At 50.0% G+C, this 16302-nt stretch overlaps 1 protein-coding gene across 2 annotated transcripts in view; it reads left to right on the top strand.

Moving 5' to 3' along the window:
• Positions 1–16302, top strand: part of LOC149440225 (NACHT, LRR and PYD domains-containing protein 3-like) — a 141104-nt gene that overhangs the window by 60804 nt on the left and 63998 nt on the right. For both annotated transcript variants that reach the window (XM_089658889.1, XM_089658888.1), the window contains exon 7: positions 2534–2683. In XM_089658889.1, coding sequence (XP_089515015.1) covers positions 2534–2683 — 150 coding nt within the window. The remainder of the gene's footprint in view (positions 1–2533; positions 2684–16302) is intronic.

The following is a 16302-nucleotide window of genomic DNA, read 5'->3' as shown; positions in this document are numbered from 1 at the left end:
AGCAGGCAGAGAATGGTCAGGGTCACAAGCCGGGTTCAGTAACTCACGAGCAGCACGGTACAGAGGATCAGGCAGAAGGATGGTCAGGCAAGCCAGGGGTTAAACAGGAGACGGTCAGCAGGGTCAGGAACAATGCAGAAGGTTGACAGGATACCAGGTACAGGGGCTCATGGGAAACTATACACCAAGGCCCTGACTGCAGGCCTGGCCATTCCTTAAATACACCTCCTGCAATCAGCCTCAGGTGATGGCTTGATTGCAGGAGTGAGCATCTGGCTGCTGAGAGCACCCACTGGCCAGCCCTGGTACTGCAGCCCACAAGGCAGGTGAGTCCCACTACCATTGACGAGCCTATTCCTGACAGTTTGAAACAATTTTTAGAAGCCTTTTGAAATAAAAAGGTTTTTCAGATTGCTTTGAGGCAACTATTAAATGGTTTGTCATGTCTTCATAATATTGCAAAGGGTAGAAATAGAGGGATCCTGAAATTGCCGGTGGAATGTTATTACTGTGCCTACCAGTGTCAATTCCAGAATAGGCACATGAGAGAAGTCTAACAAGTGACTACACAAGGGTACATCAATCAAAATGCAATACAGTAATAGATAATGTGTTAGTAGGATAGTGCCAGCTGCAACCGTGAGAGAGTGAAATGTGGAGAGATATCAGCTGCAATCTGCCTCTTACTATAGCCAACTGGATGCTCTTCTCTTTTGGCACCAGTAGCAGCTGTGAGGAAGAACTGCGCTGCAGTGTTTCCACAGTATCCAGTGTCCTTTCCTGTCCTCACTGTCCTGCTGAGTGCATTGCTTGGTAATTTAATTTTAATGATGCTGGATAGGGACTGTTTATTAATGCTGCCTGGATATAGGGGCTGTCTCTTTCTGAATATGGGGGGATGTGTCTTACTCGATACACGTGATATCTCTTGCTGCATATGGAGGGGGGCTGTATATTGTTGCTGGATATGGGAATGTCTCTTTGCTGAATATGGGGGGATGTCTCTGCTAGATATGGGGGATGCTGTGTATTGTTTCTGGATATGGAGCGGCAGTGTATTGTTGCTAGATATGGGGGCTGTCTATTTCTGAATAGGGGGGCTGTGTCTATTGTTGCTGAATATGGGGGGCTGTCTGTTGCTGAATATGGGGGGCTGTCTATTGTTGCTGAAAGGATCTATTCTTGCTGTAGTGGGTGATGTTTTGTACATTTTACTGCATTGCTTTGTTTTAAATTATATACAAATTATTTGTATATTCCCTCAAAATAATACTTGGTTCCCTGTTCTCTAAAGGGGATGGGACTCAGAGTTTTTTAGGGGTGGAGGCAAGGGGAGGTTCTAGGAGGTGGGTAGGGGTGGAGACAAGCGTGACCTAAGGGAGGGGTGTAGTTTCATGCACCTGCTCCTCAGAATGCCTCCAAAACATTAACATAGATCATAACCAAATTTAAGGGAAAAATAAACCACACATAGCATAATATCGCCAACAACAATCTGGACTTATTAATTGTATATACCTACAAATGTAGATGTGTAACAACATGTACAACATGGCACTCCACTTGGTATGTATGCACAATGACATCAGACCACTTTCCCTCCGTATGCTTCTTGTCAAAATGAACATCCTCAGGGGACACAGAACATCTAAATGCATGCTGGTACTGGCATGCATTTAGAAAGGAAGTGGCTACAAAGAGGCTATGTTAGACCAGCAGAACTGAGAAAGGAAAAAGGATGGAAAGAGGTTTTAACCTCCTCGGCGGTATGATTCTTTCCGATTTTTTGTGCTGAAAGCGGTACCATTTTTTCGCATGGAAATAGTTTTTTATTGCAGGCTGTAATTTTTAGGAAAATTTCCCCACGAATCATTATCACTCAATTCTGCAAGTGGTTCTGATTTACTATCGCTGTTCTCTAGCCGGTCTAAAACCGCTTTTGACGTAAAGGGACGCTTTTTGGACGCCATGGACGTTTCTCAGTTTCCAGGCAGAAAGAACAGTCAAAATGCAGGCAGGGCGCAGGACAAAGCAGTAGGGACAAAATGTATGTGAAATGGGTTGAAATAAAGTAATGTTTTACTATGTAAAATTTGTTTTGAAAAAAATTTCATTTTTTAAAACTTTCAAATTTCGCGGCGCCCGTACATCCCGACGTCACAGGGACCGGAACACGGAAGCCGGATGCCGGCATCGGCCGGAGGAGATGGCCGGGGACGCTGCAGGGGACACATCGTGGGAGCGAAGGACAAGGTAAGTGCTGCAGGGACTCCCTGAGCAACTCTGCATGGTAAGCCCGAGTGTAGCTCGGGGTTCCCGCTCTTGTTACTCAAATTTTACCCCGAGCTACACTCGGGAATACCGCTAAGGAGGTTAAGGAAAAAATTACAATTGTTTATGATATACCCTGCACAGAGCAAAATTATTATTTTCCACTTTGGGTTTACATCTCATTTAAATGTTGAGTGCTACATTGTTCTTTTTATCAAAGGTAATACATTCTTGGTATTGTTATGTAATCAATTTCTTTTAGGGTTGGTTACTCGCTATATAACAAATTCTATGATGAAAGTTTTGTGAGAGAATACGCAGTGGAATATGAAGGAGAGTTCTCTTCAGGGGATAAAATGGAGCCTGCTAATATTTCCTTTCTGAACCAGGACAGTACAGTTCAGAAATTAAGGTAAGAGAAATCTGTGATTACTGCAGTGATTGGATAATGTGATGTCTTGTGATTGTTCCTGTCCTTCAGTGTTTCTTTGTAGCTCTGGGTGTTTTCTATCCTCATCGATGTAGAATGTTCCATCACATGTCCTCTTTGCATGTGTTCCCCCCTCCATAAATATATCTCCCCTTTGTTATCTGATCCATAGGCCTCTGGGTTTCCCTTAATGACTTTTATTGGTTGGTTTATAACTTTAAAAAGAAAATTCTAAATAGATTTATTTCAGTTTTACTCATTTTCAATTTTATACATTTTAAGCTGGCCTTTTAAACTAGTTTCTTTTACCACTTTTTATATAAAACCCTTGTCTTGCAAATAATCATACAGGGTGTGCATACAGGGTTTGGATGAGAACACAGAACAGTGGTGGTTTTTAATCTTTTTATCTTAGAAAGTACTTTTTGCCAAAAGAGTAGTTGATGCTTGGGACAAACAAAGATCTTTACTAAGGTTAGTTTTGAACTTCCTACTGGGAGCTGGAGATCATGTCTCCATGTTCTTGATCTTAGCTTCATATTAATAATACTAATCTCAATAATTAAAAATAAATGAAGACAAGACACAATTTTTTTCAAATCAAGTTTTATTTGACCCACACTCACAAACGGTTAAGAAATCTGGTGAGAGTCCATTGAGTCTAATTTATAAGACAAACTCATGGCCGGCCGCGGCTGAGACGAAGTCCGCGCATGCGCACTTGGAGCCGCGAGTGCGCGCCTGGCACCAATGACAGCGCAGGGCGCGATATTTAAATCCGCCCTGTGCTGACAGGAATTGCCGAATGGTCTTTCCTGTATCCTGATCCTGATCCTGTACCTGTGCTATTTTGACTACTGCTGCTGACCTGGATTGTCTGACTTTGCTGTGTTCTCCTGCTCTGACCCTTGGCTTGCCTGACCTCTCTCCTGGATGCCCCCTTATGAATCTGACCTTCTGTTGCTGACCTGGCGTGTGACCCGACCATTCTCTGTCCGCTGCTTTGTACCGCAGCGCTCCCACGGCTACCGATTCGGCTTGTCTGACCAAGCTCTCGCTCATCCATTCATCCACCTGGCCTGGATATATCCACCTCTTCACATCAGACTCTATTCCTGCAGGAGCCCCTGGCTAACTCCTCTACCACGGGTAGGTGTACTCCAGAGCCGCGACCTGGTCTCGGTTTACTCCAAGTCCATCCCCACCATCAGGGGCCCTGGTGAACAAGTGAACCGGGACTTAGACTCCGCGCTCTGGGGGAACCTGTGCCGTGGGCTACTAGAGGGGCGACTAGACGGTTCATTACAGTACCATTCGGCCATGACAGAGTCTGGAAGAGGACCCTCCCCATTGGAGGACATATGCAGGCACCTGGCGGCCCTGACTCAGGCTGTCACGGCCCTTCAGGATCGATACACCAATCTGGAAAACCGCTTCCAGACATTGACTATACCGGACACCACCTCCCAGACCCCGGCTTCTCCGGCCCCATCTGGGGAATCTCCAGCTCCATCCACGGGAGCATCAGCAGCGCTGCCTGCTGCTGAACCCCGCGTTCCCCTACCAGAACGCTTCCGCGGGGACCGAGCGCAGTTCAGGGCCTTCCAAAATGCCTGTCTCCTATACTGCAGATTGTAGCCACGCACATTTACCACAGAGTCAATCAAGGTGGGATTCATAATTTCCCTGCTCCAGGATGAGCCCCAGGATTGGGCCCACCGATTAATGGAGAATCAAGACCCCCACATGGAGACAGTAACGGATTTCTTCGAGACAATGGCCATACTTTATGATGACCCGCAGCGGGCAGCCTCCGCAGAATCTGCCTTATACTCCCTTAGACAGGGCCACCGGGCAGCGGAGGAATATGCGTCGGAATTCAGACAATGGCTGGGAGACACTCAATGGAATGATGCCGCCCTACGCCACCAATTTCGCATAGAGCTATCTGAAGCCATTAAAGACGAACTAGCACGAGTAGGTCTGCCCGAGTCTTTGGAGGACCTTATTTCACTGGCCATCCAGATCGACCGTAGCTTGTGGGAACGCAGGTATGAAAGAACCAGCCAGGGTCAGAGAACAACGTGGGCACAAGCTAACCTATGCTAGAGGGGAACTGGTCCCCAGAGCCTATGGATACCCACGAGCCCATGCAGCTGGGACTGGCTCGGCCGTCTCTGTCACCTGAAGAACGCCAGAGGAGACAATCCAAAAAATCTCTGCCTATACTGTGGGGAAGCCGGTCACATGGTGCGTCCTGTCCACTGAAAACGAGTAAGTCTGCTTCTATTTTTTCTTTTTTATCTGCTAAAAATTTAAGACCATCCAGTTACTTAGCCATACCTATTTCCTTCCAGCTCCCAGGAAGAACCCTGGAGGTGACGGCCATAATTGACTCCGGAGCATGCAGTTGCTTCGTGGACCTAAACTTTGCCCAGCAGCAGAAAATCCCCCCCCAGAGTAGGGAACAGGGCCTTAATATCTTTTTGGCTGACGGGTCACGGATTAAGTCGTGACTGGTAGATCAGGAGACTCCCCCCATTTTTACCACGGTAGCGGGTCATCATCAGGAGTTTCTCCGACTGGACGCCATTGCGTCTCCCCTTTTCCCAGTCATTTTGGGGCTTCCTTGGTTGCGGGCCCATAACCCCCAAATTGACTGGGAGACCGGTTCCGTTCAGTTCCTTTCCCCATATTGTCAGGAACACTGCCACGCATCGGGCCCCGCAACTCCCCAAGTACTCCTGTGCTCGGATGGGGACTCCATTCTGAGTGGGGTCGTCCCTTCGGCCTACCACAGTTTCCTGGACGTGTTCAGCAAACAGGGGCAGACGTTCTGCCTCCACACCGAACCTATGATTGCCCCATCAACCTTCTACCTGGCTCAGAGATTCCGTTCAGACGAATTTTTCCCTTATCCGAGCTAGAATTGGGGTTTTCAAAGAGTACATCGATGAGAACCTCCAAAAAGCATTCATCCGCCCCTCCACTTCTCCAGCAGGAGCTGGAATTTTCTTTGTGGAGAAAAAGGATAAGTCCCTGAGACCCTGCATTGATTATCGCGAGCTAAACAAGGTCACGATAAAAATCGCTACCCACTACCCCTGGTCCCAGAACTTTTCCAGAGACTGAGGTCTGCAACCATTTTCACCAAACTAGATTTGAGGGGAACATATAATCTGGTCCGCATAAGGGAGGGGGATGAATGGAAAAAACAGCATTTCTTACTCGATTTGGCCATTTCGAGTATTTGGTCATGCCATTTGGACTCTGCAATGCCCCAGCTACATTTCAGCATTTTATTAATGATGTATTTAGGGAATATCTTGACATCTTTGTGATCGTTTATCTGGATGACATATTAATATTCTCCTCCTCCCTCGAAGCTCATAGGGGGGACGTGACATGTGTATTGGAACGATTACGCCAACATGGCCTGTATGCCAAGGCTGACAAGTGCAGCTTTGAGCAGCACAGTATTACATTCCTAGGGCTGATTATTTCCGCCACGGGGGTCGCGATGGATCCTCAGAAGGTCTCAGCGATCTTGGACTGGCCGGTGCCCACGGATAAGAAAGGTGTTCAGCGCTTTATTGGGTTTGCTAACTTCTATAGGAAGTTTATCCGAAACGTCTCGGGTCTGGTCTCCCCCATTACCCAGTTGACTAAACAAGGGATCCGCTTCAAATGGACGCCCGAAGCTCAGGCAGCATTCGAGTCGCTAAAAAAATTATTCACCACTGCTCCCATCCGCAGTCATCCTGATTCCTCTCTGCCTTATGTCGTGGAGGTAGATGCATCTGAAAATGCAGTAGGGGCCATCCTGTCCCAAAGGAAGGGCACCAAGGAACTTCTGCACCCCGTGGCGTTTTTCTCGAGGAAGCTATCTCTGGCAGAAAGGAACTACGACATTGGAGATTGAGAACTGTTGGCTATAAAGACAGCATTAGAAGAATGGAGGTACCTGCTGGAAGGAGCCACGCATCCTATTCTGATTTTTACTGACCATAAAAATCTAGAGTATTTGAGGACAGCTAAATGCTTATGACCACGCCAAGCGAGATGGGCACTCTTTTTCTCCCGATTCTTGTTCCACAACATGTACAGACCAGGCTCCAAAAACACGAAGCCCGACGCTCTCTCACGCATGTTCGAGGATCCTGAGGAAGTTCCAAAACCGGATACCATCTTATCTTTAGGGAACTTTCTGGCCCTCCAAATGGAGCCACGTTCTAGGCTGCAAAATGCATCCCAGGATATGCCAACCCTACCAGGGGTGTCCCTCCAGAGCAAGGGAGGACTCGTATGGAAGGAAGGATTAATCGTGGTACCAGAAGAGGTCCGACCATTGGTCCTGGGACACTGCCACGATCATCCGATGGCAGGTCATTTCGGGCAGGCGAAGACGCTCGAGTTGCTCCAGCGCACATTTTGGTGGCTAAGCATGGTCAAGGACTGTGAGCTCTACATTAAATCCTGCACCATTTGCCAAAGAAACAAACCGTATAAGAGCAAGGCTTGGGGCTTACTACGCCCGCTACCTATACCCGATCGACCGTTGCAAATGGTTGCGATCGACTTTATAGTCGAGTTTCCACCATCCCAGGGCCACACCGCAATTTTCATGGTAGTGCACCGTTTGTCAAAAATGGCCCATTTCCTACCCTTAAAGAACACGCCATCAGCACTGGAAACTGCGCAAATCTTCATACGAGAAGTAGTTAGGTATCAAATTATCTCTCTCCTCCGCTTACCACCCACAGACTAATGGGCAGACAGAAAGGACCAACCAAACACTGGAACAGTACTTAAGATGCTACACGGCCTTTCTGCAGGATGATTGGCTGGTACTTCTACCACTGGCAGAGTTCGCCTACAATAACGCAAAACATTCAGCCACGGGGCAATCTCCATTCCTCACGAACTATGGGTTCCATCCCACATTTCTGCCCGACCTAGTTGCTGAAAGTTCAGTCCCTGCTACGCAAAGCATTCTCAATTTTTTTTCTACTAACAACAAAGTGCTTCAAGAAGCTATTTTAAGAGCCCAAGAAGACAACAAAAGAACCTTCGATAAGAAGCGAAGGGGGGAACTAATGTTGCAACCTGGGGACCAGATCTGGTTGGCAACCACAAACTTGAAAATATCTTGTCCTTTGAAGAAACTGGGACCCTGGTGAACAAGTGAACCAGGACTTAGACTCCGCGCTCTGGGGGAACCTGTGCCGTGGGCTACTAGAGGGGCGACTAGACAGTTCATTACACAGGGTGTCTAGCCGACACCAGCAATGACAGCCTCAAGAAAGCAGGGACGAGCCTCACTCACCGCGATATCACAGCCGACAGTCTACAAGGAGCGTCCCGACGTCACATCCAAAAGAAGCCCCGCCCTACTAGTTTTGTCATACCGCCTTCCTAAAGCTTATTCACACGTTTCATATATTTAAAGGTCGTACTCAAGTCCCCCTTTTTCCTTCTTTCCTCCAGGCTGTTCCTGCAGTCTTTCCTGATATGTTTGTTTTCCCTTTTCAATAAATTTTATTAAGTTAGCGCAAAATGGTAAACAATTTATTAGGCTTAAATCAACAATATAAGTGAAGGACAACCACAAATGATTGTCTTTTTTGCTCAGTGAGGTAGGTCATACGTCTGTAGTAGTGGCTAGAATTTACACTAGAAATAACTACCCCAAAAATATTCCATCCTGGGACTGGGAATAGGGGTTAGCACATTTAAAGAAATAGAACATAATACAAAAAGTGCAGCGCTAAAATGAAATAATCAAATTATATTATAACTCCCCCCCCCCCCAAAAAAAGATTCCGTGCTCAAATAAATGTCCACAATGATCCACCAAAAAAAGTCAGCGCTCAATAAATGTCCACAATAGTGAATGTGTTTCCAACCGTCCAAGGAGAGAAGAAGAGACCCACTTTTTCCTTGAAGCTGAAGAAAGAGTAGAAATCCAAACATCTAGTAGTAAGAATCCTTACCAAAGCTGTTGGGCCTTCAACCTAATAAAAAGCCAAAACGTGCTTTGGGACTCTACCTTGGGCGGTTCCACCTTGGGCTTCACACTTAGGGGTTTATTTACTAAAGCTGGGTCACTCAGAATTTGGTGCAGCTGTGCATGGTAGCAAAGCAGCTTCTATCTTCAGCTTGCTAAATTAAGTTTGAGCAATAAAACCTGGAAGGCTGACTGGTTTCCCTGCAAAAGTGCAGGAGAATTTGAGTGAACTTTAGTAAAAAAAAACAGTGTCTAGCTAGCTGTATAAAAAAATTTTTTCTGGACAGAACACGTCAAAATCAAAACCAATATAATTCTGTGCTTGGATTAAACCATGTGATAAGAGCAGCTAGCACAGGTGAAAGATACACAACCTCAAATACCATAATTAGAGATGAGCGAAGAAATGAAAAATTCGATTCGACTGATTCGGCGAATTCGTGGACAATATTCGATTCGAGTCGAATAAATTCGCTGTGAATTTAACTTAAAAAAGGGTGTTTCTAGGCTTCAGAGAGACTTAATATTAGTGCAGAACACTGTACCTTTAATTTAAATGCCCTTGGAGTCTGCTGGGGAAGAGAAATAATACTGTCTGTCAGTATGACATGCAGATGAGTGCCGTCGATCTTAGAATCACTGCACACTTCACTCCTTTGGCCAGTCACGGGGCCAAAACCAGTGTTTGGAGCCACAGTGTGGCGGTGGAGGCAGCAGCAATGGGAGGCCATACAGCAACCTATGACAAAATGGAAACCAGCAGGAGCGTGAGGAGACCTGAAAGTGGCACATGGCAGAGTGGGAGCAATGGGAGGCGGTACAGGGACCCAGGTCACACTGTGGGCCCAGCAGCAGCGTGACCAGGCGGTACGGGGGCCCATGGCCGATATGGGGCTTGGTGGCACCTATGGAAGGCCTGTAATCTGCCAGCAACCTATGACAAAATGGACAACCGCAGGAGTGTGAGGAGATTTCAAAGTGGCACATGGCAGAGTGGAAGCAATGGGAGGCCGTACAGGGACCCAGGTCACACTGTGGGACCAGCATCAGCGTGAACAGGCGGTACGGGGGCCCATGGCCGATTTGACCTCATTCATCCCATAGTCCTGCCGACTCACGAATAGCGTGGCCTCCTCAAAGGGCCTGAGCAAGCGCAGGTGTCACACATGAGCTGACAATGGCTGACATCTAAGTTACACAGGGAGTACCTTTATCCGCTTTTAACATCAGGAAATCTGTGATGGCCTTTAGCTGTTCGTAAAGGCGGTCTAACATATGTAGGGTTGAATTACACCTTGTTGCAACGTCACAGCATGAGGAGTCGGTACGGGGGCCCATGGCAGATTACATGTCTGGCAGCAGCAATGGGAGGCCCGTAATCTGCCAGCACCCTATGTCAAAAAATTTAACACACCAGCAGTGTGAAGAGACCTGAAAGTGGCACATGGCAGCAGAGTGTGGCGATGGAGACAGCAGCAATGGGAGGCCGTACAGGGACCCATGAGAGACTCTGGACTTGGCAGCAGCATGAGGAGGCGGTATATAGGGGCCCATGGCAGATTAGGGGCCTGGCAGCAGCTATGTGAGGCCCGTAATCTGCCTGCACCCTATGTCAAAAAATTTAACACACCAGCAGTGTGAAGAGACCTGAAAGTGGCACATGGCAGCAGAGTGTGGCGATGGAGACAGCAGCAATGGGAGGCCGTACAGGGACCCATGAGAGACTCTGGACTTGGCAGCAGCATGAGGAGGCGGTATATAGGGGCCCATGGCAGATTAGGGGCCTGGCAGCAGCTATGTGAGGCCCGTAATCTGCCTGCACCCTATGTCAAAAAATTTAACACACCAGCAGTGTGAAGAGACCTGAAAGTGGCACATGGCAGCAGAGTGTGGCGATGGAGACAGCAGCAATGGGAGGCCGTACAGGGACCCATGACAGACTCTAGACTTGGCAGCAGCATGAGGAGGCGGTATATAGGGGCCCATGGCAGATTAGGGGCCTGGCAGCAGCTATGTGAGGCCCGTAATCTGCCTGCACCCTATGTCAAAAAATTTAACACACCAGCAGTGTGAAGAGACCTGAAAGTGGCACATGGCAGCAGAGTGTGGCGATGGAGACAGCAGCAATGGGAGGCCGTACAGGGACCCATGAGAGACTCTGGACTTGGCAGCAGCATGAGGAGGCGGTATATAGGGGCCCATGGCAGATTAGGGGCCTGGCAGCAGCTATGTGAGGCCCGTAATCTGCCTGCACCCTATGTCAAAAAATTTAACACACCAGCAGTGTGAAGAGACCTGAAAGTGGCACATGGCAGCAGAGTGTGGCGATGGAGACAGCAGCAATGGGAGGCCGTACAGGGACCCATGAGAGACTCTGGACTTGGCAGCAGCATGAGGAGGCGGTATATAGGGGCCCATGGCAGATTAGGGGCCTGGCAGCAGCTATGTGAGGCCCGTAATCTGCCTGCACCCTATGTCAAAAAATTTAACACACCAGCAGTGTGAAGAGACCTGAAAGTGGCACATGGCAGCAGAGTGTGGCGATGGAGACAGCAGCAATGGGAGGCCGTACAGGGACCCATGAGAGACTCTGGACTTGGCAGCAGCATGAGGAGGCGGTATATAGGGGCCCATGGCAGATTAGGGGCCTGGCAGCAGCTATGTGAGGCCCGTAATCTGCCTGCACCCTATGTCAAAAAATTTAACACACCAGCAGTGTGAAGAGACCTGAAAGTGGCACATGGCAGCAGAGTGTGGCGATGGAGACAGCAGCAATGGGAGGCCGTACAGGGACCCATGAGAGACTCTGGACTTGGCAGCAGCATGAGGAGGCGGTATATAGGGGCCCATGGCAGATTAGGGGCCTGGCAGCAGCTATGTGAGGCCCGTAATCTGCCTGCACCCTATGTCAAAAAATTTAACACACCAGCAGTGTGAAGAGACCTGAAAGTGGCACATGGCAGCAGAGTGTGGCGATGGAGACAGCAGCAATGGGAGGCCGTACAGGGACCCATGAGAGACTCTGGACTTGGCAGCAGCATGAGGAGGCGGTATATAGGGGCCCATGGCAGATTAGGGGCCTGGCAGCAGCTATGTGAGGCCCGTAATCTGCCTGCACCCTATGTCAAAAAATTTAACACACCAGCAGTGTGAAGAGACCTGAAAGTGGCACATGGCAGCAGAGTGTGGCGATGGAGACAGCAGCAATGGGAGGCCGTACAGGGACCCATGAGAGACTCTGGACTTGGCAGCAGCATGAGGAGGCGGTATATAGGGGCCCATGGCAGATTAGGGGCCTGGCAGCAGCTATGTGAGGCCCGTAATCTGCCTGCACCCTATGTCAAAAAATTTAACACACCAGCAGTGTGAAGAGACCTGAAAGTGGCACATGGCAGCAGAGTGTGGCGATGGAGACAGCAGCAATGGGAGGCCGTACAGGGACCCATGAGAGACTCTGGACTTGGCAGCAGCATGAGGAGGCGGTATATAGGGGCCCATGGCAGATTAGGGGCCTGGCAGCAGCTATGTGAGGCCCGTAATCTGCCTGCACCCTATGTCAAAAAATTTAACACACCAGCAGTGTGAAGAGACCTGAAAGTGGCACATGGCAGCAGAGTGTGGCGATGGAGACAGCAGCAATGGGAGGCCGTACAGGGACCCATGAGAGACTCTGGACTTGGCAGCAGCATGAGGAGGCGGTATATAGGGGCCTATGGCAGATTAGGGGCCTGGCAGCAGCTATAGGAGGCCCGTAATCTGCCAGCACCCTATGTCAAAAAATTAAACACACCAGCAGTGTGAGGAGACCTGAAAGTGGCACATGTTTGAGGCATGATTCATGGCGGATTTAGTCAGTTGTGTCAGGAACTGGTGGTTTGAAATCCAGACTAATCCACGCCTGATTCATTTTCACAAACGTGAGTCTCTCCACACTTTGGGTGGACAGTCGTGTCCTCCGCGGAGTTACAATACCTCCTGCCGCACTAAACACGCGCTCCGATGCCACGCTACTGGCCGGGCATGACAGCCTTTCAAGGGCAAATTCAGCTAGTTGGGGCCAAAGGTCAAGTTTCGTTGCCCAGTAGTCAAGGGGATTGTCTACCTCGGTTGGCAGGGTGCTGTCCAAGTAGGCCCAAGCCTGTTGTTTGAGCTCCTGCTCCAGGTCCACCTGATGCTGCTGCTGCTGCTGCGGCTGGTTAGTAGTTTCCTCACTGCGCTGGTGAAGAAAGCTACTCATCATCGACTGCAGACTGAGGCAGCCGCTGCTGGTGGAGCTGCCAATGCTCCTACCACCCCACCCCTCCCCTGCTGCCATGCCAGCGGAACGCGAGCGCACAGGGCCCACAGTGTCTGAGGATGGACGTTGGCGCACAAAGGCAGAGACCAACTGACTACATAGGTGGTTTTTATAGTACGTAATTTTGGCCTCCCTCTCAGCAGGTGTGAAAAAGGCCACCATTTTGGACCGGTAGCGAGGGTCCAACAAGGTGGACAGCCAAAAGTCATCCCTCTGTCTGATGGTTATTATTCGGCTGTCGCTACGCAAGCAACCGAGCATGCTATGGGCCATTTGTGCCAAGGAATGCGAGGGACTCCCTGCCTCCATCTCCACAGCATACTGCCACGGTGCGTCTGGGTCCTCTGTCTCCTCCTCCTCCTCCTCTACCAGATGCTCCTGCTCCTCCACTCCTGTCCGCTGAGTGGAAAAACCACCCATTTCACTCAATAATTCCTGAGCACAAATGTCCTCCTCTACCTCCTCCTCTTCTTCCTGTCCTGCCCCCACAGGGGTCATGTGGCGTTGAGATCTGTGCGCCACGTCTACCGCACCCTGACCAGCCATTGTTAACAGCATTTGTTCCAGGACGTGCAACAGAGGAATGACGTCGTTCATCCCATAGTCCTGCCGACTCACGAATAGCGTGGCCTCCTCAAAGGGCCTGAGCAAGCGGCAGGTGTCACGCATGAGCTGCCAATGGCTGACATCTAAGTTACACAGGGGAGTACCTTTATCCGCTTGTAACATCAGGAAATCGGTGATGGCCTTTCGCTGCTCGTAAAGGCGGTCTAACATGTGTAGGGTTGAATTCCACCTTGTTGCAACGTCGCAGATCAGGCGATGCTGTGGAATTCCGTTCTGCCGCTGCAGCTCAATGAGGGTGTTCTTTGCGGTGTAGGAATGGCTGAAATGCATGCACAGTTTACGTGACATTTTAAGGATGTCTTGCAGTGGGATGGTGGATTTTAGGAACCGCTTGACAACCAGATTGAACACGTGAGCCATGCATGGCGCATGGCACAACCTTCCTTGACGCAGAGCAGACACCATGTTCTTTCCGTTGTCAGTCAACATGGTTCCGATTTTTAGTTTGCGCGGAGACAGCCATCTGTCGATTTCTCTGTTCATTACACTCAGCAGTTCCTCCCCTGTGTGACTACGTTCGCCAAGGCATACCAGGTGCAGCACAGCGTGACACCGTTGCGCCCTGCACATGTGATATGCCGGTCGGGTAATGGGACTTGGCACGGGGGTGGCGGCTGAGGACACGGCGGAAAAAGAGGTGGTAGAGGCGGACATGCTTGCTGGACCAAGGACGTGCAAACGTGGAGGCAAAAGCGTCGTGACCTGTCCAAGTTGCTGGTGCGGCTGTGCCGGCACCACGTTCACCCAGTGGGCCGTAAATGACATGTACTGTCCCTGACCGTAGTTACAGCTCCACACGTCGGCGCTGCCGTGCACTTTGGCAGAGACCGACATGCTCAAAGACTGGCCCACCATCTCTTCTACATGTGAATGCAGGGCTGGCACTGCCTTTTGGGCAAAGAAATGACGGCTTGGCACTCTCCACCGCGGCGCGGCACAAGCCATCATTTCTCGGAAAGGTGCTGAGTCCACCAGTTGGAAAGGGAGGGACTGCAGCACCAGCAACTTGGACAGGAGGACGTTCAGCTTTTGCACCGTCGGGTGCGTGCTCGCAAACTGTTGTCTCTTGGATACGGATTCCAAGAAAGACTGTTGACGGAATCCGAGAAGAGGAGTAGCAGGAGAAGGAGCATCTGAACGAGCGGAAGATGCCAATGAGCGACAACTCCCCTCAGCAGAGGTGTTGGAGCCTTGACTGGCTGATAGAGGGCGATTGACGACGTCGGGTGACGGAGCAAGTAACGGAGCGGGTGATGGAGCGGGGGCTGGGGCAGGCAGAACCGCCGTATGTTTATCACGGTTTTCCCAGGCCACCGAATGGTGACGCTGCATATGCTGACGCAACGCTGTAGTCCCAACATGGGCCCCCTGGCCACGCTTGCATTTCTGGCCACATAGTCGACATACGGCTACGTTTACTTCCTCGGGCGGCTTGAGGAAAAATTGCCACACCACCGAGTAGGAAACTTTGCCCCCGCTACTCTTCACTGGCTGACTGCTACTTCCTCCGTGCGCACCGGCACCACTACTGGCCGTGGTGGTAGGCTGCAGTGGAGCTGGTGCTCTACTCCGTGGACGTTTGGCTCCACTGACACTGATGCGACCCTGCTGCTGTCTCCTGGGCAACCCACCGACTGTTTTGCTCGCTGCCAAGCTGCCACCCTCTTCTCCTGATGATGCGGAAGAAATTGCCTGATGACGACGAGGCTGCCAAGTGCGATCAACCTCCTCATCATCAAGTAGGGTCTCCGCCTCACTACTAGCCCCCTCGGCTGCGTCTGGGTCAGGAGACAGACCTGTCTCTAGACCGGCTACCGAGCCACTCTCCTCGCCAGTACTTGTTCGCTTGGCTGCTGAAAAGGCCGATGTCTCCCCCCGTTCCTGACCGCCCTCTGTTAGCTCTTCCTCACTGTACAGTGGGGCTGAGCCCACAGCATGCGATACTTCGCTTGGTGAGGGAACAGCAAAGGACAGGGGCAGGTAGAGGACACGTGATTTCAGTGGGCTTGGTCCCGGGCCATGCCAACTAACGGTTGTGTCTGACGTACCCACCGACCGTTGGCTGTAGGTGTCAGAGGTGACCTGGGAAGAGGAAGACGACCGAGCCAACCAATCAATGACGGCAGGGTTGTCGGTGGAGACACGACCGCTGGATGACACCGGGAGCACTGGCCTCTGGCTGCGAATACTGCTGCCTCGACCCCTTCCTCTGCTGCCACGTCTGCTCGCTCCTAAAACATTGCCTCCTCTGCCACTCCTCTGCATGTTGTCTGACATACTATTTAATTCAACGATTAGGTGTCCCTGAGTAACAATTCTCTGGCACTCAGTAACAATTCTGTCTGTCCCTGAGTATGAATTCTGTGGCCCTGAGTAACAATTCTGTGTCTGTGCGAGTAACAATTCTGTGTCTGTGCGAGTAACAATTCTGTGTCTGTGCAAGTAACAATTTTGTGTCTGTGCGAGTAACAATTCTCTGGCACTCAGTAACAATTCTGTCTGTCCCTGAGTAACAATTCTCTGGCACTCAGTAACAATTCTGTCTGTCCCTGAGTAACAATTCTCTGGCACTCAGTAACAATTCTGTCTGTCCCTGAGTATGAATTCTGTGGCCCTGAGTAACAATTCTGTGTCTGTGCGAGTAACAATTCTGTGTCTGTGCAAGTAACA

The sequence above is a fragment of the Staurois parvus genome, unplaced genomic scaffold (genome assembly GCF_062004578.1).
Source record: "Staurois parvus isolate SC_StPar_1 unplaced genomic scaffold, SC_StPar_1.0 ptg001110l, whole genome shotgun sequence".
NCBI classification, from domain to species: domain Eukaryota; kingdom Metazoa; phylum Chordata; class Amphibia; order Anura; family Ranidae; genus Staurois; species Staurois parvus.
Note: the sequence above shows the minus strand (reverse complement) of the source record. Positions and strands in the feature narration are given on the sequence as shown.